The 13,862-nt window shown below is 48.7% G+C and overlaps 1 protein-coding gene across 1 annotated transcript in view; it reads left to right on the top strand.

Moving 5' to 3' along the window:
- Nucleotides 1–4,318: 4,318 nt before the first annotated feature.
- Nucleotides 4,319–13,862, top strand: part of SNTB2 (syntrophin beta 2) — a 33,989-nt gene continuing 24,445 nt past the window's right edge. The window contains exon 1 of the mRNA XM_082232449.1: nucleotides 4,319–5,020. Within this exon, the coding sequence (XP_082088575.1) occupies nucleotides 4,399–5,020 (622 nt within the window). The 5' untranslated portion in view covers nucleotides 4,319–4,398. The remainder of the gene's footprint in view (nucleotides 5,021–13,862) is intronic.

Raw genomic sequence — 13,862 nt, 5'->3', positions numbered from 1 at the left:
GCTTGACTCGAGTGCCGCCTCTCTTCCAGCTGTGAGCTTTCCTTCCTCGCCTGTTTTCCTTCATGTTCTTTTCTAGGTGTCAGATGACGGTCTTGTAGTCATGGCACTGTAGTTATTGTTGTATAGATTTATTGCATAGATTGAGCCTGTTTGTTTGTTTTTAAATCCAGTGGCCATTTTGAAGAAAACAAACCACCCTTATTAGATACTGAATTGTTTGTTCTCTCAACACAAGAGCATTACAATTCAGAAATTATTACTTTAAATAAAGACAATTCCATATGTTCACAAATATGTGGGGTTTTTTTCAAATAATGGGAGGAAGGCCTAGTTAATAAATAAAAACGAGGCCAATACAAAGGTCTATTAGAGCAGCTCATGTAACAAATTTGCAAAATCATTTATGGTCTGTTGTGCTTGACTCTCCCAATGAATTCCCTTTTGAAACAAGTTGGTATTGTTCCCATTTTATAGATGGGGGACTTGAAGCTTTGAGAGTACAACTTACCCAATGGTGTGGCAGAGGGTGGGCCTTAAGCCCAGACTAGACAATGTAAAGTCTAAATCTTCACTGAGATAGCAATTTTGCTTAACAAGAGACATTGTGTGGCTTTTACACTGTTTGGAAGCCATGCCTTGTTATCTCAGCAGGTCCAGGGTTATTTGCTTCCTTCAAATATTCCAGGTGCAGTTGAACACTCGATGGCCCTTGTGGTCTCTTCCAACTCTATGATTCTATGATTCTATGAACACTGGGCCCCCTACAGAGCTCTGCCTCATGCCGAAGTTGCGTTCTGACTTAAGACCTGGCACTGTTTGTTCCACCCAGACTCGAAGGAGCAGGTGGAGGCAGGCCGCTTAGCTTAACTCGGGCAAGGCAGAAGATTTGGCTATTCCTGCAACGGACATCCCTTCCTGTCCCCAACGTGCTGGAGCCGCAAAGAGTTTATTCCGTAACAGAGATGTCCTCAGGAGTCCGGGATCACTGCTGATTACGTCTGCTCATGTCAAAAATAGCCTTCCACAGCCCAAGGATCAGCGGCAAAGCCTCGACATCAAGAAGGACTCTGGGCCACGCGAGGGCTTCGCTCCCTTCGTGGGAACCTACAGCCAAATTAACGCCAAGCACTTGGGGCTGCAGTTGAACCAAATCCGTCTGTCTCAACCTGCTAGAAATCTTAGCTGCAGGCCTGCCTTATTGGGCCTGTGTAATAAGCTTGCAAAATCCTCTTTTAATCCAGGCTGCCTTTTCCTCAAGCGAAACGGGGGTGATGCAAGTTGAAATTGCTCTGAAGGAAATACAACCTGACAAAAGACTTGTGCCCATGTGGAGCAGCTCCCACTGGGGCTTTAACCAGTCCCTGGAGGGAGCTGCTCAGCCCAGGCTTCCCCAACCTGGTGCCCTCCAGATGTTTGGGCCTACCACTGGCTAGGGCTGATGGGAGTTGTAGTCCCATAAATCTGAAGGCACCAGGATGTGGGAAGCTGGCCTAAACTTCAGCCCTGCTTAGTGTTCCAGTGGAGCTTTTAATGTAGTGGTCTCTAACCTGGAATAGCTCCCCACCACAGCAGGCTCGATCCAGTTGTTTAATTCAGACAGCCTCTTTGTGATTCCAGGCCATTCTTTTCATGGCTAGTGGCCAGTCCTGTTGATTGGACCCTTGATCAGTGGGTGGGCACTGGACACCGGGTTTTCCCTCTTGATGGACCACCTTCCCGGTTGATGAGCCCCATATGCCCCTCCCCTCTACAGCACATGCAGAAACTGCCTTCTTGACCATTGTGTCTATAGTTGGTCTCATCTGTTCAGTCCACAAGAGCCTGCTTTTGCACGCAGGGGAAGTCCCTAACTCACTGAGGGTTTGAGACCCATTGGCTACCCTCACCTGGTTTACCTGGCGAGTTGAAGCTGTTTCCCATGGTGTGGCCACTGTCACATGTTGACAGCTTCTAGGAGCCAAAGGTGAGAGCTGAGTGCAAGGTGGGGACCAAAAGTGGGCAAACTACCCTAGAAGGAGCATGATGTGTCCCCCACCAGAGGTATTACCCCTCTCCTAACACCCCATTCACCCCTGGAAATAAGTAGTAAAGAGAGAACAGAAAAATGGGAGAGGAGCATGCAGTGGAGGGTAAGGAAGCCTAACAAAGTTCTGATTTCCCCCGTGATTTCTACTTCAATGCTTTTTTGAAATATCAAATGTCGTTAAAACTAACTCATTTTGGAGGGGTTGCCCCTGCTTTGCTGGTGCTCTAAACATGGCTTAATCTGCCTACTTGGTGATCTAGCACTTCTTAAATGCAGCTATAGCAATGTAAAGTTGACAGTTGAATTACACATCTGCAAATGGATGTGCTGCAGTGGCATGTGAGAGGACATGGCAGGCACCTTGCTAGGAGCTGGGTGGCTGGAGGGATCTGCTTTGCCCTTGAGTGACAAGAGGCTGCTGACTTAACCCTTTGGCTCACTCTTCATGGTGATGTTGCTAGAAGCCTTTCTTTGAGGTTTTTTTTTTTTCTCTTTTGCAATTTAACTTCTCTGATGAAATTGCTCTCAAGTCCTCCTGCTAGTCTCATTATTTTTTAAAACGAAAGAACTTCAACTTTTTAGTACTGTATCTTTATTCCTTTTTATTCACTGCTCCCTTAAACGATGAGCTGCAGTGTGCAGCATTTATTTCATTTAATTTATATACCACTTGATTGTAGAAAACCTCAATGAGGTTTACAGAAATAATAAAACAGTAAGATTATTAGTAAAAACAATCAAAACATTCAAAAAAATTAAAACTAGCAATAAACTAAAAACACACCAGCTTCTCATCATCTGGGTAGGCTTGTCTAAACAAACATGTTTTTAGCAGGGGCCCAAAAAAGTACAGTGAAGGTGCCTGCCTGGTGTCAATAGGCAGGGAGTTCCACAGTGTAGGTGCAGCCACGCTAAAGACTGATTTATTACAAATGCAAAACAGATATTATGCGGCACGGGTAACAGAGCCAGTTTTGCAGGTAAAAGCAATTGAGGGGGCATATATGGGGTAAGATGATCTCACAGCATTATCTACAGTCCAGGAGTAACCAAAGTGGTGCCCACTACATGTAATTGGACTGCAGCTCCCATCATTCCTGACTTTAGTTTGTGACTGATGGGATTTGTAGTCCAAACACATTTGGAATGCCCAACTATGTTGGCTATTGCTGGCCCATGCAGGAGCCAGCTGCGCTCTTTTCTGCACAGAAGGGTTTTGCAGCCCGGACAGAAGTTTCCAGGGGCTGAACCTGGAGCCTTCTGCATGCAAAGCAGATGTACTGACGCTGAGGAGCAGCTTCCCGCGCGGGAAAACAACGGAGTAGAAAAACTCACTGCACCTGAAAGTGAGCATTGGAAAGTGAATGGAGGGTGAGACAAATATTTCCCTCGCCTGCGCAGGATGGCCAGGATTAGCTTCGTATTAATCCGGAGTAACTAAATCCAGAGCAGTCGTCGACGAACTACTCATTCCTCCGCATCCTCCCTACTCCCCCCCCCCAGCGCCACGCGCGCGCAGCCACCCGACGTCACTCTCCTTGGAGTTTGGGTCTGGGCCACGCCCTCTATTTCTCCGTGACTGAAAAACCGGCTTAGACTTCGAGGTAGAAGGAAACACAGATCTTCGCTTCCGGAACTTTTGGGAAGTTTCTCTCCCCCCGCCCCAGGGTCTGAAGTGAAAGCCGTGCAGAAAACCAGGACTTTAGCCCAGGAGCAGCAAATCAAGGAGTCCCCCAGCAATGGAAAGTTATGGCCAAAAATCCGAACCAACCTCAATTCACCTTCACCTCTAGACTGCAATATTTCTCTAGACTACACTGCGGGGCTGTCGTATCCGATACATGCCTCCGTCAACCTACAATGCGGTGTTTTTAATACATGGTGCCACTATTAATAAAGAGCTGTACTTACTTTAGGACTATGTCACTGGTAGGACTTTTTATGTTTTAAAACTAAAAGATTATGGTTTTGCTGCTGCTGTTGTTTTGTCGAGCTGCTGGATTTCGTCCTTAATTTTTAACTGAACTTTTAAAAAGTCTCTTCTCTAAATGCGAACCCCGATATTCCCCTATCCCGATCAGGGATGTCGTCCCTCTAACTTTTTATTTATCTCTATGGTGTGTGGAGGGGGGGCGGAGCTCCGCCTCCCGCTCCCACCAAATCCGCTTTGCCGCAGCCGCGCTCACACCGTCCGGCCTCGCCCCTTTGGGCGGGGAGAGGCGGGGTCTCCCGGGGTTCCCAATCCGCCTCCTTATAGGGGGCGGGCGGCGGGCGCGCGCGGCCCATTCTCCTCCTCCGCCTCACTGCTGGAGTTTGCGGCTCTCCCAGCCGCTGCTGCTCCGGCGTGAGTCCGGCGCGACTCCGGTCCGGCCATGGCAGTGTGGACGCGCGCCTGCAAGGCGGGGCTGGTGGAGGTGCTGGTGCGCGAGCGTTGGGTGCGGGCGCTTGCCGAGCTGAGCGGGGAGGCGCTGGTGCTCAGCTCCGACCCGGAGCCCGTCAACGGGCTGCCCAACGGCGCCGAGTGGGGGAGCCCCGTCGCGGCTGCAGCAGCAGCAGCATCCCGAGCGCGGAGCCCCGCGGGCAGCCCGGGCGGGCGGAGCGCAGCGGGCAGCGGCAGCCCGGAGATGCCCCCCTCGGCGTCCGTCCATCCGCCTTCCTCGCCTCCCGGCCGGCCCTTCTCCCCTCCGCCGGGGCTGCCCGGTGGCGCGTCCTGCTCCTCCTCGTCGCCCCCGGGCTCCCCTCCGAGCGGGGTGCGCCGGGTGCGAGTAGTGAAGGCAGAGGCGGGCGGGCTGGGCATTAGCATCAAGGGCGGCCGCGAGAACCGCATGCCCGTCCTCATCTCGCGCATCTTCCCGGGGCTGGCCGCCGAGCGCTGCGGCGCCCTCCGCCTGGGAGACGCCATTCTCTCCGTCAACGGCACCGACCTCCGCGACGCCACCCACGATCAGGCCGTGCAGGCGCTCAAGCGGGCCGGCAGGGAGGTCCTCCTGGAAGGTAGGCGAGGGATTCTGGTGGGATGCGCTCTGCACGCGCTCAGGGGGCGGCGGCGCTGCCGCTGCTTATTGTGCCACCCGCTGCTTCCTGTTCCTCGAGGCCGGGGATGGGACCCAAAATAAACAAGGCGGGGGGCGGGTGGTTAGTGAGCCCTCGAAGCTCGCTTGGGGAAGTACCTGGGTTTTCGCTTAAATTTGGCGCCTACCTCGCAGGGTTGTTGGGAGCACAAAATGGGCATAATTCTGAACTATTTAAGTTGGTTGAAGGGGTAGGGTGCATGCATTTTAAAAGGTGGGGTCTGAGACTTGGTGTGGATGGGAACAGCTGACTTCCTGGGAGTAAAGATTTTCTATCCTTCCTTGGGAGCTTGTCCAGAATCGGTTCCTGTACTGCTCTCTCTTCCCTTACGCAAGTTCCACGGTGTGCTCTACTCTCCAAGTCTGGCCCTTTGTGGGTAACTTTGCCCAGGCAATGTTGCTTTCCACGCCTCAACTCCTTGCCCTGAACATTGTCCCTAGGTGCATCTGTCTTGGTCCCGACATCAAAATGATCCAACTCTCTCCGTTGGCAAGCCCCTTGGTGTAAGCAGGTGTTTTCTCAGTGTGGGATGGGCTTGTTTGGACTGATCCGTTGACTCTCGCTTTTATATTCATGAGCCCAGACTTGGTCCCTAGGCGTGGAAACAGTTTGCAGGTCTGGTTCTGCAGGAGTCATAACCAGTAAGGGTGGAGCTGCTTTCCAAAGGCTGGAGCACTGTGTGTGGTCCTGGGGGTTGTCTGACACTCTGGTTAGGAGCTAAAATAAAATAGCAAAACCCTGGTCTACTTGTCCCCACTTTCCTTTTTTTGCCCTTGACACTAGCACATGACGCACTATTGGAAAACTTTTGGATTAGTGTGACCCAAGAGGTCAGTCACTGGAAACTGAAGCATGGAAGGCAGCAGCGTCATGGAAGTTAACAGTTCATAATGATTAAGGTTGGGCAGTTAACTAGTCGAATATGCATCAAGTATTTCTAAAGCATAACTTTAATAGAACAAAAGCAATAGAACCAGTCTGATGCTTAATTACAAAAGCAAATTAGCAAATGGTGATGGTAAATTAATTTAACTTTTAAAAGAAATTGTAGTGGATTATTTTAACTTTAATGGTGTAAGTTTTCTATAAACATGAATTATTTGTCAAAAAGATTTTTATGCTAGTTTATCAGAGTCAGCCTATAGTTACATGAAAGTTTTCAATGCAGAGCAGCAATTGAAAACATTTTAAAAGTCACTTTTACTGAATTGGCAACTGGTCATTTCGTCAAGTGTTGCGGCTTTTTTGTGATACTTGGCAATATCTGCTCCATTAATTTGCCTCTGTGCTAACTCTAGGAAGACAGTGTGAAAGAAATGTGAGTGCGCAGTAATGGTTGGATTTCATAGGAATGCAGGGCAACTAGGCTTTTAAAACCTGAAGGGAAGAGATGGTGGACTTCCAGCTGGCAAGCAGTATAGTCAAACTCTGCAAGAGGCTTGTCTGGAAAGCAGCATCAGTTGAGAATGCCTGTCCATAACCATTTTAGCTGCCTGGTTTGTCGGACCTGTAGACAGGCTGTCATTTACGTGCTTTTTTGATGTGATAGTACAGTTAATTTAACCTCGGGATAAGTTCTTTCGGGGGGGGGGAGCTCTTGGGAAAGCCGATTGAGTGCATACAGTTACGAAAACTTGGGGATATTTTTAAAGTGTCTTTAATCATTATGCTGCCTTAGTGGTTAAGAAGAAATGACAGCACAGGCTCCCTGCTTATGCCGGGGTGTGATTCTGTCACTTGGAATGTGTATTTTGGAAATGTGAAGTGGAGGGGGAGAAGGTTTGCAGATGACTGACTGTGCCAGTCAGTGGGAAGTGCTGCTGCCACCTTCTGTGCCAGTGTAAACAGTCGTGTTTTTAAGTGCCCTTAGTTAAGGAAAAGCTGGTGGGAGGAGAGTGTTGCTCCCAAGCTTTGGTTCTCAGCGGTGGGGGAGGGTGTGTGTTTTACTTCTTGTATCCAGCCCTTGTACATCTGCGCCTTTTGTTTGGCCTGTGGCTGGGACCTCAGACCACACAATAGAGGTCAGAATATACAGTACGTGTACTAGTGTGGGTTGGTTAGCAAATGTCACTGGGATTGGGTGTCCATCCTGGGCTGAGCAAAGCCAGTTTTAAATTCCCTCTCATGCCTGAAGCTCCATGGGTGACCTCAGCCTAACCTACGAAGGAGGTGAGCAGGTCACATGTGTCCCTTTAGAGGAGCAGGGCCTTCTGCGTTGTGGCACAGCAGATGTGAAATTCCTTCCCCATATACATCCAGCTGCCCCTACGCTATCTGTTGTTAAGCACCAGATTAAAACGCATCAGTTTTTCTCCCAGGCTAATGGTTTTAACTGATTGCTGCTGGGTTGCCTAAATTTATGATTTCTTGATATTTTGCTTTGCTACTTTTTCTATATTGTTGTTTTTGTGGTTCTCAGGGTGGCTTAACAATCCCTCTTCTCAGGCAACTTTTGACAACCGTAGCTCTGTGAGGAGAATAGGGGTTTCCTACCAACTCTCAACACTCTTAACAAGCTACAGTTTCCAGGATTCTCTGGAGGAAGCTATGACTGCTTAAAATGGTATAATATTGTTTTAAATGTATAGAAGGGACCTCATTGATCCTGTTTGTACATAACACTGTGTCAAAGCATGGCTTAGTGCAAATGAACAAAGCGTGGGCTTTCAGAGAGGAGCCTACGATCATTTTGCTTCTGTCTGGTCGTTTTGCGGCTGTGCTAAGATGAGCCACAGTTTGACTTCAGTGTCATCTGAACCTGGGCTTGTGGTTTAGCTCTCTCCAGAGAAACCACTAACTGAAACCAAGGTTTGTATTCTGGTTTACAGCTCCAATGCTCCATAGTAAACATGGCTTTTGATGAGGCTGAAAGCAGATTAGAGCTCTGGTCCCAGTTCAAAGCTCTGCTGGGCCTCATCACCATCCATTTATGATGCTGGTCCTGGGCCTCAGCTGCTTCTGTGTTTCTGCCATTTCCATTTTCACAGCTGAAAGGTGTGTAGGTTTGGAACAAGCTGTGTTTCTTCCAGATATACCCCATGCTGTGTGTTTCCTTTCCCTAGAATATGCAAAAGCAGAATTTTGCGGGAAATGTTCAGAAGGCTTCTCCAAGCAGAGACTTTTCCTTGTTGCTTATCTTTAGCCTCATTAGAATTGACAACTTCTAGGCTAAAATTAAATCGGAGGAAGAAAGGAAAATCTTAAACCTTACCCAAAATCATGACATGCAAAATCTGTCTATGTTGATGCTGCCAAATGGCTGAAAGAGACTGAGAAAGAGATCCTATAGGCTGAGGGGCGTGGACCAGCTATAGCAGGCATAGGCAAACTCAGCCCTCCAGATGTTTTGAGACTACAGTTCCCATCATCCCTGACCACTGGTCCTGTTAGCTAGGGATGATGGGAGTTGTAGTCCCAAAACATCTCGAGGGCCAAGTTTGCCTATGCCTGAGCTATAGCCAAGGCCACAAACATATAATTACTTTCTGGTTGTAACCCACAAGCTCTACCAGCATCCAGCCAGATGAAAAGGATCTGCATTGCTTTCCAGCACTGATAGTGTTTAGTTTTTGGAGCCTGAGGTCCAGATTCCAGCCAGGCAAAGGCTCTTAAGGGCACAGAGCAGTACTAATGCGGGGGCATGACCTGGGAAGAATCCTGAGGGCCACCTAGAGACATGGAGGGCCACATTCAGCCTGTGGGGCAGAGATTCTCAGCGGGTTTTGCCTCCCAAAAAGGAAGCATATAGATACTGCTTTGGCTAGGAATTTTGTGTCACCCTTAAATGACACTTGAAGCTCCTGAGAGCTATTTAAAAATACCTCCGGATGTAGGAGGGACCGGACAGTTAAAAACCTGGCAAGAGTTCTAACCTTGTGGCAACCCCAAATCTGAGAATCCATTTCGGAAAAGAAGGGTGTGACTGCAATGAGGAAGTTGGTTGGCCTAGCAGTGTTTACATGGTTGGATAAAGCCTGGTTGATGTGGGAGGGATGCTCTAGCTGCGACTGCAGGAGATTGTGAGATGGGGGTTTGCCTTCTTGTGCCAAAAAGTGCTGTGAGGTTGGAGCCTGGCCCACCAGTGTCCCAGCTCTCCTCTCCTAGCCCTACTGGTGCCAGATTAAACAGCTGCTTTGGCTTTTGCTGAGTCAAATGCAGCTTTCCCTTCTCTCTTGATGAGTGGATATGAGTCAAGCTTAGCGTTCTCCTGGGAGCAAAGGGTTAGTTATGGGCTGTTGTCTTTTTGGGGTGGGGGAGCTTGGAACAAACAGTCCCTCAGCTTCTGCCCTTGTCCCAGAACTGACTTGGAAAGAAAAGTGGCTTCCTCAGCTAAAGCTCATCTAGCCATCTCCAACCTGGCGCCCTCCAGTTTTTTGGGACTACAATTCCCTTTAGCCTCAGCCAGCATAACTGTATGATGCCGGGGCTGCTGGGAGTTGTAGTCTGTTTGGAAAGCACCAGGCTTGGGGAGACTTGGCTATTGTCCCTACTTAGAAATTACCTCCAGGGCTCCCAGACCAGTGTCTGGCATCCAGCATCAGCAATGGAGGCTTTTTCTAAGCCAGGGGTAGGCAACCTAAGGCCCGTGGCCCAATCTCCTTCCCTGTGGCCCAATCTCCTTCTCAGTCTGGCCCGCGGATGGTCCGGGAATCAGCGTGTTTTTACATGAGTAGAATGTGTCCTTTTATTTAAAATGCATCTCTGGGTTATTTGTTAGGGCGTAGGAATTCGTTCATATTTTTTTCCAAAATATAGTCTGGCCCACCACATGATCTGAAGAATGGTGGACCGGCCCATGGCTGAAAAAGGTTTCTGACCCCTGTTCTAAGCTATCGCCAGAACCCCTCCAGCTCCCCTCTCCCTTTTATGCTCCATAGAAGCATCTGGTCTTCATCCTATGCAAATAGAACCAAAGGGCTGGGTTGGGCAGAGCACTAGCTGGGACTAAGGCTTCATTGGTTAGACCAAATAACAGCACCCTGGATCTACCTTTATCCTGTTCAGAATTTCCTCCAGGGCCTTTTCCATCTTCCTCAGCACTGCCTTGCTCTCCACTAACTTTCTCAAATACATCCTGGGTTAATTAGATTTCAGAAGTCCAACTCTGTGTCCTCTGGCCATCCCTCCAGCATGCTTGAGTATTTGTCTTGTTATTTTTCCAAACCCTCCTTGCCTCTTGACCCTAAATACAGCCACTCTCTGGAGGCTACTTTAAGCTCCCAGCTCTTAATCTCTTGTGATATTTACATATTTTGCCTTCTGGCATGGAATAATCAGGTTGCACTTTTCATTCCCAAGGTCCCCCCCCCCCGCCCTGTGTGTGGGAGGGTGGAATAACACTCTTCAGCTATTGCACTTTACAATGGGATGTCCTTCTCAGGCTATTTTTTTGCTGCTGCTTGAAAAGTTGGTCAGCTGTTCCTGAAACCATTTCCTGAAACTATCAGTCGCCTGCCTCTGGAGTCTTTGCTCTGGCATGGAGCATTTCAGCTTTGGTGAAGAGGGGGACATTTAACTTTGTGACCTTGTTAGAAAGCAACTTCTGGACCAGTGTGCTAGTTGGTCCACATCTGGTAGCCAGCTGTGTAGCTCATTTTAACTGCTGAGGCAGCAGTGCTTTCTACTCAGTTTGAATTGTGCACAGAGGAAATGGACTTCCCTCCTCCCTCTCCCCCATCCAGGTTCCCTAGTTTGCATTCAGCCACCCATCCTCAGAAAAGGAGAGGAGCAGATTAAAGGTGGAGGGGGATGAGTGTAATCCTGGGATAAGCCCTCTGCCTCCAGGAGGCTAATATTAAACACTCCCTTCTGTGGCTCTCTCCAGCCTTGCCCTGGCTGCTAAGCTGTTTGACCAAAGAGAACTGTGTGCTGGGGATTGGTGAAGCTCAGGTTAACCAGATCAGGCTTCCTTTCCCCCCATTGACTCTTCCTTTTTGACATACTGACTTCTGTCATTGGCTTGCCTCTGTCTAATGTATATCTCGCTGCCTGCCCCATGGGACATTAAATGCCAAGATAGATAGGAAGGGCAAGCCAGCAGCTGCATGAGGATTACCCTTTAATACACCCTTGGGCACGAGCTGTGTGATTTAGCAGAGCAGCCAAATGCCAGGCGCTGAGTGGGCACAGTGTTTTTCCTGTCAAGCTTCCTTCTAACATCTTTGCCCACCTTGAGCTCTCCTAGTATCACACTGGGGAGAGATATGGGGATGTGGCTACAGCTTGGCTGCAGAGCTGATTTCCAAAACTTGATTAAGGTGGGTGTGGGTGTAGAAATGGTGGTCCATAACTATACGATGCTTGGGCATCCTCTTCATACACATAGTCTTCTAGCTGGGAGGCTGCTGAGAGCAATGGATAGGACTTGAGACTTTGCAGAAAGTTGTCATGTAGAGCCCGGGTCCCCAAACAGATGTAAGGTAGAAGGGGAGAATCTCCTGGTGTTTTGGGTCTTAGTTTTTAAAATTATTAGTTTAAATTATCAGTCTCCCCTCCCCCCACAAGCTGTTTTGAGGTCTGCTGGGGTGAAATTCAGACATGAAAACCATACCAAACAGACTCTGCTTAGCTTTGCAAATGTGCTAGCAGTTTTATTGCTGCAGTGCTCTGATATAGGTACATCCCACCGCCACACCCCCAGTGGTGCATAGCTGGTTATGGAGAGGGGAGAGGGGTGCTATATTGATCTCAGAAAACAACATGGGACAGGCAGAAGGTTCAAGATGCACATTCTCAATTGACATTGGAGCCCTTGCAGCTCCATTAAAGCATTAACACTCCACGGTTAAAAGTCTGGAGGATTTGATGCTAGGCTTCCCTGCAGCACTCCTGTTTGGGCTCCTAGAAGAGGAAGCCTTTGTGCTTCTGCAAGAGAAGAAGGGGCTTGGTTCCAAGTGTGTCCCGTGCCCTCCTTAAAGCAACTGACATTCTCCTTGCATTATGAAGGCGCTGAATGGGCCCCTCAGTGGGGGCTGTGTGGTCCTCATAAGCAAGCTGGCATCACCCAAAAGGTTGGGAGCAAGAGCCAGGGAGAAGGGGAGGCAGCTGGGCAAACACTCCACCTCCCTCTTGCAAAGACGGTGGGAAAGTCTGTGCTGGAGCCAAAACCCTCCACCTCGAAACAAAGCCAATGATTCTGCTTCACAGTCTCCGAATGTGGCCGCGGCCTGTTTTCCGTTAGTTGCGCACATTGTCTATTGTGCCCAGGCGGGCCTGGAAAGAGCGTGGCATACTTAGCTGCTGTTTAATGGGGCTTTCATGAGCTTTGCTGGAAGAGAGTTCGGAGTGAATGAGACATTTATGGCTCCTTTGAATTGCCACTAACCGGACATAAACAGTTGTGTTGTCTTTTGCCGCCTGCTGTTTGCTTCCCCCCCCCCTGTCTTAATTTATTGTGAGCTGATGGGTGTTCCCAGGCTGAAATTAGTTTCATAACTTTCCGTAAAGAGTATATTGGATGCTGCAGTTGGACTGTGGGCTTGTCTGCTGTTTGACTCAAGAGCAAGCACTCCAGAGCAGGCAACTGGCTGTTGTGGATTCAGCTGTATTTCTGGCATAAAATCTGCTTGTTCTGAATTTGCTGGTGAAGAGTGTTGCAGGATGAGAGTTCCTCCACACCCTGCCGAAACCAGGACTACTCAGGAGACTGTGTCTTTAATGTTTCCTCTGCTTTCTTGCCTTTTAGGGCTAAAAATGTCTTTGGACTTGGCACTGTGGCTGTTTAGAATTGATAGACCTGAAACATCTGGGCTTTTTAGAGGCTCACTGGAGGCAGGAAGAGAGGGAAGGCACCTCCTCTCTGCTGTAACACAGGTTGTCTTCCTTTGAGATCTTGCAAGCTGCATTTCCAAAATAGAGACAGATCATAGAATCATAGAGTTGGAAGAGACCACAAGGGCCAATGAGTCCAACCCCCTGCCAAGCAGGAAATGTCTATGTACATTAAATGGTCACCTCTTTGACTTCTTGTTTAACAGGACTGTCATTTAGACCAGCTGGTTTGGCCCTTTATAGCACTTATGTATGAACTTTTTTATAAAACGCCTAGCTTGGCCTAGCAGCACAAACCAAAGGCATTGGGATGGCTAACATCCCTGGAAAGGGCTGGACCTGGCACTTGTTGTGTGGATTGTGGAGGTTACTAAATCCTCCTGCACTTCAGTATACAGTCTGTTTAATTGACTTTCTGTAGTACCCTTTACTGCCCTGGCTGCAGCTAATGGAAGCTGTAGTCCAAACATTTCAAGGGCACCAGGTTGGGGAACACTACTTTGGAAGATTGCCTCCTGACCTGAGAAGGAATTCTGCAAGGGTTGTGAAGCATCTCACTACTGGATAGTTCAGATTCTGCTTGCAACTAGAGAAGAAGGGGTGGTGGTGCTGTGACAGCAGCACCATGCAGTGAACATTTCTGCAAAACAAATTAAAAAGCCACGGTGGAATCAGTTGGCCCTTTATTTGGACGGACTAAAATGCAGCAAAGGAGTGAGCAAGAAAAACAGGAAGGCAGCTGATGGGCTGGGTGGGTGAGGGTGGAGGCAAAGGCTGCATCTGGCATGGAAACCCAAAAGCCTCTAGTTGGACACTGTATTAAGATGAAGGTGTCAGGCAGGCACAGTTAGATCAGAGTCTGCCAGAAGTACTACAGATCTCATCTCTGTACTTCCTGGCATTTTCCATGGCCTTAAGGTATTTCCGTACAGAGGTTTCAAGGGAGGATGAATGGTATCATCAGCACCCACAAATCCACTACATATATATGCTG

Source organism: Podarcis vaucheri, assembly GCF_965113315.1.
Source record: "Podarcis vaucheri genome assembly, chromosome: 7".
Taxonomy (NCBI): Eukaryota; Metazoa; Chordata; class Lepidosauria; order Squamata; family Lacertidae; genus Podarcis; species Podarcis vaucheri.
This window is presented reverse-complemented; position numbering and strand designations above follow the sequence as displayed.